Genomic DNA, 15,258 nt, shown 5'->3' with positions numbered 1-15,258 from the left:
GCAGTGCACAATCTCCCAAACAGGCACAGAAATGTTAAATGCATACTCATACTAATTGGAGTTTTTTCTTTGGTTCCTCCACAAGCAAAATATATTTCTGAATCTGGTGACAGAATTGTTGTTCACTTTCTGTGTATGTGTGTAGTGCAGAATCTGTTAAACTCTTTTCCACGAGCAGTTCAGTTCATGTGTTTAAAATATACCATCCATCAGAAAGTGTGTCAAAGGAAACTACCTTGTTACTGGAGGTTTGTGCAGTGGAACCAAATAAAGATACTATCTGAAACTTTCTTAGAATATTTCCTTCATTTCTTGCTCTTCCTGCTTTTCATAACTTTGCGTGTATGGTGAGAAGGAGAGAAAAGTAAATCATATCCTTTTCACAATTGTTTCAAACTTGAGAAGTTTGTGTTTGTAACCATTTGAAGGGATGGCTTATATCAGTTTGTATTTTTGCTCTAGTATCTTCACCTAAAGAAATAAGAAGGCAAATGGATAAATCATTCTCCCACAAAATGCTTCTGAACATTTTGTGTGCAAGTCCAAATACCATTTATAGTGTAAACCCAGAGAAATGGGCTTCTTGGACTGCCTGTTTTGTGTTGCTAATGCTTGTCCCACTACCAGTTCTTAATGCAGTTGCTTTATGGATCATGTTTCATGATGTTGGGGGAAAAGAATTGAAAATGAAAAGAATTTTCATTTTTTAAATATTTTTGTTATATGGTATTTTACTCTTTTAAATGTTATTTTTCTTCAACTGAAGGTATTGTGGTTGTTCTGAAGTATAAACATTACAATTTGTTCCTAAAGCTGTGAAAGACTTTGCATTTGATAATTAAATGAGCTGCTTGAGTTAGTATTGTACTTTTCAGCCTTTCACATTTAATTAACATTCAAGTGAGAATTATGAACAATTTATATCTGTCAGGAAAAGACAAGACGTAACAAATTGTCTCCGTGCAGATGTGAAATTGAGGCAACCTTAGAGAGACTAAAGAAACTGGAGCGTGATCTGAGCTTTAAAGAGCAGGAACTAAAGGAACGGGAGAGACGTTTGAAGATGTGGGAGCAGAAGTTAACTGAACAATCAAATACTCCTGTAAGTAGACAATAATTCAACTTTCATCTTGTGTCAGAAGCTTTGTCTATATAAATCTCAAGATATACCGAAGTAGTGCTCCTGTTTTCAGTTGTTCCTTCAGGCCAATTTTATTGCATCACTCCAGATAATAATTTATTTTTTTAATTTTACCTAATGCTTTAGATACCACATATTACTGGTAGTTCATATTGTGACATGGGCATTTTAAGCAGTGTCCCATTGTTTTATTTAGAGTTCTCAGCTTTAGAAGTTGTTTACATTTAATAAATTCTTTGTTCAACTAGGAAGTTGTTGACTTTATAGAATGCAGGGTTTGGTCTTAAATGTAAGAATCATTTGTATCTTTCAAAAGGCATGTTGTGAAACTTATGCAGATTTTTTTTATTCTGTTCTTTTTCTTTGAGAAGAAGCAAATCCCCATTCTGTGAAAAGGGGGTCAAAATTTGATGTATTAATTTAAGGTTTTGTTAATAATTATTGTGAACATAACTTTGACTGGCCAGTTACCAGCCAGTAGAATTCCCACATTTCTGTTAGTAAATTGAACAAAAAGCCTTCCTTGCATTATCTTGGATTTCTTAATGAAATACCATGCTCTTAAACCACTGATTGGCAGAGGGAGGACCACAGGGTTAGTGCATGGCGAGACATATTACAACAGAGTTGTTTAAAAAAATACTGTGATACCTACTTGTTTTTAGAGCACTAGCTAAAACAAATACCAAATTGAGATTGAAGTAGCATTATTATTTTTCTTATGCACAATTTTATCCTACTTATAACCTTGATTCCAGCCAGACCCATTTACATAGGACTTGTTTTTAAGACATAGTTTATTGCTGTTCTTTGAATGAAGATGCATTTATGTTCCAGCTGCAAACATGCAGTAATGAAATCACAGAGAATAAATGTTTTCCTATGTGCAGATTCTGTATGTTTTCAGTAGATGTCTGTATGCTTGCTTTAACACTTGCAAGATTCCAGTAACTGAGCTGTGGGCCATCCTCTATCCTGAGCACAGCATGAGACACAGCCTTAATGAGCAAACCTTTTCACCAGCAAGGCCCTAGGGTTTTTTTATGCTGTACTTGCTTATGACTTGTACTTTTCACTTAGAGCTGGCATTGCTGCAAGAATAAAGCATTGTGCTAAGGCCTATTGTGCTAAGCATGAACTGTCTTTCTGCATAGCATTAACCCAACTCTCCTATTGCATATAAATGTAATTTCTTCTGTTAGAGAAATAGTTTGTTTTTTCCATACATCTTAAGTGAACTGTTACACAGAATGTATTATTTAAAGAGCCCTTTTATTGGAAAAAATTTGACATACTGGAAAAAGAGGGCTTGTTCAAGGAGGATCAGGTTTTTTTTTTAGCACTGGTTACACATACAACTATATTGTAAATTCATAGCTGTAAATCATTTGCAAAATATCTTTGGGCATTATGTTTGCAAACTGGAACTCTTGGGAGTCAAGCATCTGTCTCCCTCCATTAGTTCAGACAGTGTCTGCTCAGTAGCATCAGACTAGAGAGTTACAACAGGGAGCTGCAGTGCTTGACTTTAAACAGTCTTGACTATAAAAGCAGGAGTAAAGATATGGTAACCAGATACATCTTAGAGTTCCCACGAGGTATAAACATGGTTCTTAGCCAGCACTAGGCCTCGTTGTGTCTTTGCTGGTAGTCTTGTCCCTGCTCTGTGTTCTGCAGTCACCCCTTCATTTGGATCTGCAGCAAAGACCAGAGGCCAACAGTGGTGTGCAGGAGTGGAAACTTAAACCTAGTGACAGGAGAACAGCTAAGTTGTCTCTGCCACTTGATTCTCCAATGTTGTAGGGTTGGTAGAAGCTTCATCCTACATGGTAGGTAACTATGAGTGGCAGGCTGCTCTAAATAGTAAAGTGTAGCTTCACATATATCAGCATGAGGGAAGGATGAGGCCAATATTTAGAAATGCTTCTGTGCATTTCTCCCTGCTCTTGTTTTCATCCTATTTTTGCTGCATCTAACACAACAGACACCTTTGAGTCTGATCTCTGCAAATTCCTTTGTGCACATCTCCAAGAGCCTCTAGCACAAGAGAATCTGGAGCATTTTGGTGGAGTAAAATATATCCATAGCTGATGTGAAATGGGAGACTTCTCTTGAAAGAAGATTTGACTTTACAAGGGTAGTGTAGCTAAGATGAGCATCTTATTTAGAGGAAGAAAGTGAGCAACTCATGAAATCCATATACCACTTCTGATGCCCTGTACCTGTAGGTCCTCATTAAGATCCATGGAATTTAGAAAGATTGGTGGATCCCAGCCATTTCTAAGGGTCTCTTCTGACAGTCATCATATGCAGTGTGTCACTATAAGGCCTGCCCTGTCCCAGCAAACTCTTTAAATTCTCCAGATAATGAGATGGCAAAATATGGAGGATGTGATGATGACTTGCAAGATGAGCAATTCACAGCTTACCCACTCTCAGGCATTGAACAGTCAATGAACCAAAAAGGTGTTTTAGTGGAAAGCTGATTTGCAGCTTTGTTGGTTTTTGTAGGGAATTCTTCCCATGTGTCAGGGGATGCTCTTCTGTGGATCTAAAATGACTGTAACTACCTGGGAGTGAAGCATGTGTGCTGTGTGCTAGGTATTTTTTTTAAAAGATTCCTTCTTTTTATCAGGAAGAGCTTTTGGTAATTCTTGATCCAGCTAGCATGCTGTTGATGGTGTAACTGGGGGTTTTTGTACAGCCAGGTGTGCAGAGGCTTAGCTGGAGGTTCTTTCATCACACAGCAATAGGATTTATGAAGAGTACTTAGAGCACCCCATCATCCCAACTTCTTAGTTTTATTTTGGTTTCTTAAACCCTGATCACTAACTTTACTTAACCACAAATAGTAAGTCTGCGTAAGTAGGGAAATCTCAAGTGAAACAGAAGACAGATACTGTCATTTTTAATGATAGAAAATTAGTCCATGCAAGTGGTTTTACCAAGAAATGGGCACTCTTTGAGCAGCCCTGGCTGTGAAGCCTCTTACCAAGGCATCACCCTGTAACCTGTTGTGATCAACTGCCATTGACTCTGGAGTCAGTTTTCTGATTAGGTTAAAATAGATATGAAAACCCATGAATTTTGGGTAGGTAGTTTTACAAATGCTTTGGAAAGAAAGGCTAGTGCTGGTGTTTATGCACAGCTCCCTTACTGTTGTTTTAGTAGTGTCTCAGTTTGCACCCCAAGACAAGTAGGTAGTTTAACTTAGGGTGAAATTCCTGTGCTTTATTGCCTGTGAAACATAGACAGACATGTCACAGAGGTTACTAGCCTGGTCACTCTGAAGAGGCATTAATCATTTACCTGAAGAGGGCATATTTCATTTGTTACTAGAAACAGCCTGGGCCAGGAAAATGCCATTGTCTGTAGGTGAAGATTAGCAGAAATTTAATATGATGTACAACCAATTGACAGATGTCTCTTGGTACCACTAAAGAAAAAAAAGAGGCAAAAAAGAAAAAAATAAGCAGCTGAAGAAGCTGACAAGCTGACCCAAACCACCCCTCTTCCCCTGCCTGCTTGTCCCTGGGATGCCTTCTGAAGGTGTGGTGCTGGTGCAGGGTGGAGGACAATTCTGTCCTTTGCTTTGGTGAGAGACTCACTTCTGTTTGTGCCTGTTGCAGGGTGACCCTTTCTCTCCTTTTGAGCATACTCTCAAACCAGTCTGCTGCTGCTTTAATTTCTGATATTTAGGGGCTGCTGCTTCTGCATCAAACTGCAGAGCTTGTTTTGATTCTCTGGTCTTTACCTGATTTATTCTTCAATCCTGAAAGGTTGGATTAAGCAACTCCAGTTGCCTTGGAACCAGTGCACCTGTTTGGGAAATGTCATACTCTGTTTTGTGCTGTACAAAATGAAGGATTGAAGAGTTTGAACTTTCTTTTGTCATGAAAGCTCTGTTGCCTGTGGTTCTTGCCATGCCACTCAGTGATTTTGCACTTTGGTTTAAGAACAATGACCCCAGAAGAACTCTATCTGTTTTAATGAATTCCTACTTGACCTCCGTGTTAAGATTCACTAATCGTATGCTTTCTGTTGATTGCTGACTAATCTGGTGGTGTCTTTTTCCTTGATTTTTAAATTGGTTCTAACTTTCACTTTTGCTCTGTCCTTTCCTCCTTTAAATAGTTTTTCTTACCTCTTGCTGCAAGAATGTCTCAGGAGTCTTACTTTGAATCTAAAACAGAGGAGTCAAACAGTGCAGAGATGTCATGTCAGATCACAGCAACAAGTAACGGGGAGGTAGCTGGCATGAACCAAAGTCTGAAGGCCTTGATGATGACGGGCTTTGGGGATATCTTCTCTCTGAACCAAGCAGGATCTGTCCTGCATTCTGGAATGCAGATAAACATGCAAGCCAAAAAGAATTCTTCTAAAACCACCTCTATGAGAAAAGGGAAGAAAATCAACATGGCTTTGGGTTTCAGTGAATTCGACTGGTCAGATGACGATGATGATGATGATGATGATTTTGATGACACAGATGATAGCAGCGAATGAAATAAGTTGTAGAATTAACCCTGAAATCGTTTTAGCAAAGCAAAACAATAAAGTTTTAGAACAAGAATCCTGTCAGTTTGGTCTGTTTAAATCCTGTAAAAGAACAAAAAACAAACAAACAACAATGATATTTACCAGGGTGAGCATATTTGTATGTAGAAAGATTTGTTTTTGTTTTGGTTGTGCCAACTTACTTCTACTTTGATGAAATTTGAAACTAAACTTTTCCAACTAATTGAGATTATTAATTACTATTTTATGATTCTATCATAAATTCCTAGTGCCTGATTACAGAAACTATGGCTTGATAAATTTAAGATCTGGAAACACTGGGAGAAACTTTAATGCCATTAATGTACTTCAAATTTTTCTTTTGTGTTTTTTGTCATTTCCCTTACCCCTTTAATTGTCAGTCACATGCATATGCTTGTACTTCCAAATTTGCTATTCTCTACATCCATTCTTTCTTACTGTTGTAGTGAAGGGGTTTGCTGTGTTTCTAATTTACAGCCTTTTTAAAGGCAACATTGTAGGAAGTCACATATAGGTTTCCAGGAAGAGAGAAGCTGGGGGTGGGGGGGAAGGGAGGGGTTGGTTAAAGATATAATTTAAAAACTGAATAGCAGCAGAACCCAGATAATCCCTGTTAGTAGATGATTTGTATAAATGTTCTTTTTTTCCTCCCTCACGTGTATGTGCATGTGTATATAATTCACTCTCCCAAAGTAAACTGCAATCAGACCTCTGCATCTATTATCAGATATTGTGATCTAGAAGCTAATTTTCAGTTATGTTGATGTGAATCCATGAAGCCTCATTAACTTTGATGGACTTATTCTTGTACCTGAGAGCAAAAATCGGTGTTTGTAAATTTTGATTGTTGTATGTGCTAAACAGCGTGTGCCATCCTTAGGAAAGGACAAAGAGAAGCTACTGTGACACTTCAGCTTGGGCCCTACTCCTGTGGCTTGTGGAAATTCTGCATAGTAGAATCTGGCAGTAATGTCAGGAATATTTACTAGTCTCTGCATAACTATTTTTTGCAGCTACAGTACTTTTAAAGTATTGTCACTGCTGTTACAGCTTACCATAAAACTCGGTGTGTAACAATCTGCTGCAATAATTGCCTGCCAGGCACTTACATTGAGAGCAGTGAGGATGTTTCTCCTGATGACCCCTTTAGTGGTGATGCAGAAGGAGGGAGGGAAACCAGTGCGAACACAGATGCAGGTTAGAAAGGAAAATGTTGTAAAATATTTGCCAAGGAAGAAGGGCAGCATTTCAAAAGAAAAATGTTACTGTGTAGTTCAGCAGTAGTGGGAATAAGCCATCAAAATTCCATTCTCAATTACTGGAAGGATTTCTTTTATAAAACTTCTGTTTTTGAGTGGCTTCTTTAATTATAGACTTGCCTGTTACATAGCTCTAACCTACATATTACAGTGTTTTGTGGATAGCTTAGAGAAAAATGGATACATTAGATAACAGCAGGCCTGAAATCATTACCTGTTCACTCAACAAAACAAAGTGGGCCCCTCTTTGGGTTGTGAGAAAGAATTGTTTTATCTTCAGCACTGATCTGGTCACCTGCAAGGCACAAGTGCTGTGCTCCAAGCTGGCCTACTCCATTCTGCTTGCACAGGATTAGACCCACCTGAGATGTGTGGTTCCTGCAGCATGTCATTTAACCTTCTTACAAACACTCCCAAATCTATTGACTTGAACCTAACTCTCTTTTTTTTGGAAGCTTTTCTCATTATGAATTTATCATTTAAATGATGCAGTAGATGTTCAGAGTATCCCAAGGAGAAATTTCTTTGGCCCAGGTGGGGATGGCTTCTTAGGTCCATCAAAGCAACCCTATTTTAGGGAGAAGAAGAGACTTGGAAGGGCAAATAATGAAATGGAAATAAGATCAAGTAGCCTTTTCCAGAGTAGATTTGTACTATTTTTGTAAGTCTACATCTTCTTACACCTACAGCAATGAATCTATTTTTGTAACTGCCACTTTGCACTCAGCAAAATTTGATGGATTTGTGTAATGTAATGTGTGCACTTTAGGTCTTAAGATGTGTATCATTGTGCATAGATTACTGTATCACATAAACAGTGTAGGGTTGTACAACTGAAAACAAAATTTGGTTCAGTACATTTTAAATTCAAAAACCCTGGAAAATCTGTTCCTAGCATTGATATTTTGCACTTTTTTTGGTGTTTGACAATCTTGGAGCACTTGATGCACATTTCTGTTTGTGTGGATTTTAACTGAATTTGTAAATTCACTCCTTAATCTTTACAGAAAGAAAAAATAGTTTTTAAGTAGTATGACACAGATTTTCGTAGTTACAACATCACAAAGTTTAAGTCTGTCTTCAAGGTTTTGTGCTTACCCAGGGGTGTGACTTATATCAGCAAATACCATCACAATGTGGTAACGTGTTTGTAGTAGTTTCTACTATCTGCTTATTTCAGTATTTTTAATGAATCAAGAGGGATTTTTCCCCTTCATCTTTTTCCCCATATTGTTTCTCAAAGCAAATTAAACTATATTAAGGGAAAAGATAAGCTCGTTTAAAACTTCCCCGTGTATTTAAAGTAGCAAAGGTGACCTCTGAGTTGTAGATAAGGTGATAACGTGACAAGCTCTTCTGATGCAGTTGAGATAATGTTACACTTAGGATATTGGCTATGCTTGCTAAAAAAAAAAAATACAGTACTATTATTTGCATTTTTACTCACCTGTGATAGTTTCACACCAGGTGTCTCCAGTTTACAAGCCACTTATCATATGTGAGAATCAATATGTTGTTTCTGCCTCTGAAATGCTACTCAATAGATTAAGGTGTTGAAAATGGTGGGCAGATATGGTGGTTGAAGGAAGTCAGAGTATTTAATCTTCCACACCTGATTTTGCTCTGCAATGTATCCCAGTCCATCTTCTGTCTGTCTCATCCCCAGGTTATACAAATCTCCACAACAGTCCACAGCCACGTAGTGTGTCAGCTTATGAAAGCGTTAACCAAACCCAGAAGGCATTTCTGTTGCTGCTCTGGCCAAAGCCAGAACAAACCACTAAAAGCCTTCCTGTGCCTTGTACACCTCTCAGCTCACTAGACCCTGCCAGGCCTTTTGGGTTCCCAGTTTCCTTTGTCTTCCATAAAGCCTGAAGGTATTTCCAGCAAAATAGTATCACTGCATTTGATGGAGAGGAAAGGTAAGAGCCAGGCCTGAACTTGGCGTTTTTACCAGGCTGCTGTACTGCAAACATTAACTTAGGTGGTAAGTGGCCTCAGAGAAGAATGGGGAGGATTGACTTTTGGCCTGCTTAATGGTCAGCTGGGACCAAGACAGGTCTTCCTTTTCCTTCAGCAGTGGTGAAAAAAAATGGAAATGAGGCTTAATGAAGGAAAACTTTTGATCTAGTCATTTTTGTGACGATGACATCACTAATTTCTTGGCGTAGCAAGTGCCTTAAGGTTCGGTGTGTAGGTGTGCTCCCTGGCAGGGAGCTTGTCCCCTCTGGGCAGGAAGGGCTTTCTGGCACGGCCTCTTGTCATAGTCATGGCTCGTCACTTGCTTATCATTCCAGAGGTTTTCTTAGATGTTGATTCCTTTTCCTTCTGGGTTTTAAAGTGTTTGTTCTGAGTTAAGTATCTGATGCAGTAATGATGGGTGTGGCTCTCAGCAGTAGCAATAGATCTGTAGTGTGCATGTAGCTGTTAAGTACTGAGCACTGTGTGTCTTTAGTGCTGTACTTCCTTTATCTGTAATCAGGCAGCTTTTACAGGTTTTTAATAAGACCTCTTGACTTGACAGAGGTTTTAACTACAGTCCTAGGTAGAATGTTCATGTAGAAGAAGTAAATTCATTTAGTAATTTTCACAACCGTTAAAATGCACTGGTAGGAATCTGGAGGAGAGACCTTTCCCCTTTCCCCCAGGCTTCAACTTAGTGTACACTGTAAAATCTGCACAGAGATTTCTGATGTGTGAAGATTTAATTTTAAAACTGTAGAACCAACAACTTTCTTTTAACATTTTATATTGTGTGCTAAATACTCATATGCCTTTTAAAGTCAGTTATAGTCCACTGCATTTCTTGCTTTTGCACTACTGAAGAAGTTTTGTACTGAATAGTATGAGTCTGTGCTATTTACACTTCAGGTTTGAACTGATGGAATTCGAACTGAAAATATTTTCACAGTGTTAGAAAACTTCATTTTCCCTTCTGAAAAAGCAAAGCTGAGTGCAATGCCTATGCCAAGACTCTTGTGCTGTAAACTGAATATATCATTTGTGTGGAACATGCAATGTTACACTTCTGTGTGGTAAAATCTTGCAGTGTCAGTTATCTTCTTTATTGCACTTGACATATCATGTCTTGTTTTATTCCCACTGTGGATTCGATTTTCCAGTGTAAAACCAAAGCAAACAAACAAAAAGAAATCATGCAATGTATTCAATTTCCTTGATTGGTGTCATAAACTTTCTTTTGGTGTGAACTTTTCCCTTGCTTCTCTTTTGTTCCAAACTTCTATTTTGCAATAAACATTTTGACAGTAAATTTTATGCATTTGTGTCACTGTGTAAAACACTGGTGTTCCATGAGGTTTCTTATTGTCTGCTGGTTTAAGCCACTTTTTTGTATGACTAGCTGTGTGACATTTCTCCTTTATTCTCCCATTTAAAAAAAAATTAATACAAAACTGTTCTGCCACTGTTATATTTAAACATGAAGAAAGCTGGAAAAACCCACTGTCCATCTAAAAATGTATTATTGGTCTTCTGCAGTAAATTTTTCAGCTGTACAAATGATTATTCCAGGCTCCTGCTGCAGCAGCAGCCAGTTTGGCTGTAAGTGCTCCCAGAGGCACAGCTCACAGCAGCTGAGGGTGTTAACAATTGCCACTTGCCCTTCCCTGTGCTTAAGTGTTGCCCCCAGCAGCACTTTTGCCCCACAGCACTCTGCCCAGGCTGTGGGGCACTGTTAGTGTGCAGCTGGAGGTGCTGGGGCGAGGGGCTGCCTGGGGGACATGCTTGGCTTGTGGGTGGGTTGGGGAGCCTGGGGGTGGCAGGGCTCTCTGGAGGAGGGGACAAAGCCATGGTTGCTCATGGGTAACAAAGCTGAGTCTCTCATAAATCACTGTTAGCTACAGCAAAAGAGTTTGCAATTACATCATGATAGAATTTTTTAATGCAGCCATTCCTCCATGGTTTCCTAGTACTTCAAGAGGTAACATCATCTTGTATCCAAAAAAGTGGAGGAGGAGGCTGGGAAGCGCTGCACTCCTCCAGCCTTGCAGAAGTGGTTACAAAGCAGTGGCAGAAACCAAGAGAGAATTGTCTGTACATTGGTGGGAAGACAGTCTGCAGTGGTTGGACTCCAGACTCTGGTTTTGCTGCTCTCCAATCAAAGTTTTCCTTCCTTTTGCAGAAATACCCGTGATTTGAGAGGGAGTCATAATCCCAGCATTATTCTCATTGCAGAAATCAAGTGATACCAAAGCCATAGCAAAAGCCTTCCTGTATTGTCAGAACGAAGAGAAGAGGCAGATAGAGTCCCTTGCCATCAGATGGTTTACTTTTGCATCCTAGGTTGTTTTAGTTGGAGATCTGCTGGTGATTTTATCTGCAGAGAGGGACAGGATCGATTTAACACTGCCAACACACTATTGGAGCCAGCCCACAATCAGTGTGAATCCTGTGGTTTAGTGCATCAATATGAGTTGCAGCCTAAGTCCTGCACTTTGCAGGGGAAAAGGAACAGAATAGCATCAGCCACCAGAGTAAAATTTGGGTGGAGGGGAGAAAAATGGTCAGACAGTTTTCTTTTCAATTCGTATCTCTCACACAGTTGCTGCCCTCCTTTGATATTTGTGCATGGACCGAAGATGATGTGGTGAGTATTTTGTGTTAATGTGGCCAGGGTTGTGTTGCTGGAACTCTAACAAATTGCAGTGGGTGTGGTGGGAGGGAAGGCTGGATCAGAACATCTAGGTGAGATTTTACTGCTGTTTGTTTGGTGAAACTTATGTCCCTTGAAAATGACCAGGAGAAAATTAAGGATTTGAGTTACTTTCATAAAACAGCTACATTCTCCAGTGTCCAAAAAACAGTGGGAGCTGGAAACTGACAGCAGCCAGGAGAGCATTCCTGGGTCCTCCTTTAAGGAATGTGGAAGTGCCCAATGATCCAACCCTGGACAGAACAAAATTAGTTCAAAAGTTTTATCCCACTTGTGCCACCTGGATGGCAATTAACTGAAAAAAAGTTTAGGGCTTTTTAGGGGTTGTGGAATGTCTCTATCATATAAAATAGTGGCATTGAGTATTTTCTACATTTTTATTCAGTTGAAAGGCTAAACAAGACACATCAGTGATTTATCTTTGGCATAGTGATGTGTCAAAATGATTTTAATGTTCTATCAAGCACTCCCTTTGTGTGTTGTGCATCATGGTGTTATTTGGCTGACATTTACCAAAGGGCTGTCTGGAAAGCCAGTGCAAAAACCATAAAAGCCCTGGTTCCTTCAGCCCTTTCAGCACATGACATTTCTCAGCTTTGGCTTCAATCATTTCAGTTCTTCATGGCAATAAACTGAGAAAGGTGGCTTCAAAATGGAAGGCAGTTTGGAAAAGCTAAATAGAAGTAATCACTTGCATTGGTGAATCTTTAGTCATTTATCCCAATTTCAGAAATATTTTTAAATTTTGTTTTAAAAACTATAATTACTTGTGAACTCCAAATAACTGTAATACAAGATTTTGATAATTTGAACTTCAAGATTGGTTCCTCTTTTTTGCAGTTTTTCTGGATGCAGCAACTTACTAGAAAAGGTAAAAGCTATTCATATATCATTTCCTATTCACATTTATCAATTAATATATATTTGTTCACTTTTCCCCCCTCCAATCAAGTGCCTTGTGGATTTTTGAATAACTTCTTTTATCTTAAGGCGATACTTCTGGTGAAATGAGTATCTATGCTAGCTTGTTTAAGGAACATCATATCACTGGGAAGCAATTGCTCCTTCTAGAAGAAGAGGATTTAAAGGATATGGGAATTGTTTCCAGAGGACACATCATCCATTTAAAGGTATTATCAGGGTATATTGAATGTTGCAGTGGTGTATTGTGGAGTCTATAGGGTTTCAGTAGTATTAGCAACAAAAAAGTGACAGAGCTAAATAGAGAACATATTTGGTATCTAAAATAAACAGAATTATAGCTTCATAATGATCTAGAGCTCAAAGCAACCTGAGCATTTTATGAGGCATGAAAATGTGCTGTTGTCTTTACACTCCTCTTTAATTCTTGATTTTCTTGTGAGCTGAATGGCAGTACTGCTCCAGATTCATCTAGGAGGGCCATTCTCCCAGCAGAAGAGCTTGGGAATCTTCAGAGAGAGCTCTCTTTAGCTGGAAGAAAAACTGATAAAATACAGTTTATTGAACTGAAAGCTCAGCTTCCTGACGTCCACATCTAATTTATAGCATAAAGTATATTTAGACTAACAAAACTCAGTTGGACAACTTTAAAGCTGAGTGACAGACATGTTTCTTTGCTCTTAGAACTTTGCTTTAAAACAGTGTTTTAAATATCTAATGCTTGTAACAAGTTAAGAAAATCACAGTCTGGAAAATGTGATCACAACAGCAGTAATGATATTAGTACTGTAGCCACGGGAGAGAGTTCAGTTTTCTGGCAGTCAGCTTTGGAAAAGGATTCTATGAAAGCAGCATCTATAATTCTGTTAGGTCTCAATTATTTTAGATCACAATTTGCTAGTAAAGAGATACTTGTAATTGCTAGTCCTGAAAATTTAGCTTTGTAATTCACACAGATTTATTCCCCTTTTTCTCATCAGCCATTTTTTCCATGCCCACACACCATTACTGATATATTTAATTTACATTTCCTACAGGGAAAATTATTGAAACTTAATAAAGTCAATAATGTCCAAAATGAAAGATTTCAGCTTCCTGGGTTGATTTGAGCATAAATAAAAACAACAAAAACAAGCCCCTGAACGTCTCTTTCTCTGATTAAGATGTGATTTTGAACCCAAACCAGAGCAAATCTACCACAACAATTTCCAGAACAGGGCTATATTTTAAACGCTTCTCACATGTCCTAATGTATCCACAGTAGAAAATAGAGGGCACATGGGGCTGTGCTGTTTTTCATGCTGGTATTTACAGGATGAGTTACTTAATAATTGCCATCTGGTTTTATTGATTTTTTATTTCCTAGACTGCTATTGAGAAGTTAACCCATGACTACCTAAATCTGTTTCATTTTCCACCATTAATTAAGGTAAGTCTCACTGTTGATACAAGATGTGCTTCTCATGCTGGTATGAATATTTCACTGTTCTCATGCCTCAACTTTTCCCCCCTTCAGGGGAGGGCAAGGCTGCAGTTCCTACAGAGGGTTGTAACAGATGCAGAAGATCAACAACAGCAATGAGTCACATCAGAACAAATAATAGGAAAATAGAAGTTGTTTTCAAGGTGTTTCTAAGTTTATATCATGGTGCCAGTAGAATTAAGTTAAATGACATCTGGTTGCAATTTGTTTGCTGTCATTAATTAGAAACTACTTTGAAGAGCCATTCCTCAAACTGCTGCCACCAGCTGGTCACCACTGAAGAACAGCAGACTCCTGGCCCAGAATAAGCCATCATTCCCCAGTTTGCTAATGTTATAGGAGAGAAGGATGATTTAGTGTCCTGTCACCCTTGTGTTAACCAATAGGTTTTCTGATATCAGTAATAAGACCCATGCAAAAGGAAGAGAGTGTTTGGAACCTTGGTGTTGCTAGAGCAGATATTTGCCTTAGTTAATTCGGTGAGCTAATCCAGGAATTCTAGTCCCCAAACCCTGAAACAGCTTTTTTAGTAACAATTTATTGCACATCTATAGGGTGAAATCCACATAAATCAAATTTGCATATAGCAAAACTCTGTTCTCCGGAGGGGAAAATGAAAGTCAGAGTGTTGCTGCCTTTATGTGCCAGCTGCAATTCCAATGGCAGAGGCTGCCACAATGCTTGCAGGGACACTGCAGCGTGCCAGAGCAGCTCAGCCAGGAGCAGAAATTGTGCAGCATCTCCAGTTACCACCCACTACCAGCCCTAAACCATGCAGAAGCCTTTGCCCCTCTTGGAGTGTGATCTCTCCTTTCTGCTGCCTGCCAGACTGGTAGCACCTGAAAGGCAAATCCTTTCTGCCACCAAAGGGTGTGCTCCCATCTCCCAGTGGGTTGTGGTAGATGTGAATTCTCACCTTTGCCTGTTTTCTTGACAGGATTCTGCAGGTGGAGCTGAAGAAAGCATAGAGAAAGTAGTGAATCTTGAACTTGTTTTTGGTTATCACTTGAAGCCAGGAAACGGTCCAAAGGTAAGCTGGTAGTGCTAGATCAGTTGGTTTGGTTATGAGTCCTTACCCAGAGGGTCCAGAGTCTTCTGGACACAAAAGATAAATTGGCATGAGAATCCTCTTGTTTTGGAAAGTGACAACTGAATGTCAGGGTGGCAGATGGGGCTGCATCAGTGATGAGGAGCTGTCCCCCAGAACAGGCAAGGAAGAAAAGAGTGGCACAGAAAGTTTTGT

At 39.1% G+C, this 15,258-nt stretch overlaps 1 protein-coding gene across 4 annotated transcripts in view; it reads left to right on the top strand.

Moving 5' to 3' along the window:
• The window catches only part of MAP3K20 (mitogen-activated protein kinase kinase kinase 20), an 86,452-nt gene that overhangs the window by 56,049 nt on the left and 15,145 nt on the right, over positions 1–15,258 (top strand). For 2 of the 4 annotated variants that reach the window (XM_079310341.1, XM_079310340.1), the window contains exons 11-16: positions 967–1,102; positions 11,501–11,545; positions 12,452–12,482; positions 12,602–12,741; positions 13,899–13,961; positions 14,953–15,045. In XM_079310341.1, coding sequence (XP_079166467.1) covers positions 967–1,102; positions 11,501–11,545; positions 12,452–12,482; positions 12,602–12,741; positions 13,899–13,961; positions 14,953–15,045 — 508 coding nt within the window. Of the gene's footprint in view, positions 1–966; positions 1,103–5,275; positions 10,216–11,500; positions 11,546–12,451; positions 12,483–12,601; positions 12,742–13,898; positions 13,962–14,952; positions 15,046–15,258 lie in introns of those variants that run through there. The other 2 variants (XM_079310342.1, XM_079310343.1) reach the window with 1 other exon arrangement.

This window comes from Erithacus rubecula, assembly GCF_903797595.1.
Source record: "Erithacus rubecula genome assembly, chromosome: 8".
Lineage (NCBI taxonomy): Eukaryota > Metazoa > Chordata > Aves > Passeriformes > Muscicapidae > Erithacus > Erithacus rubecula.
The sequence above is the reverse complement of the archived record's forward strand: the minus strand, read 5'-3'. Positions and strand labels throughout refer to the sequence as shown.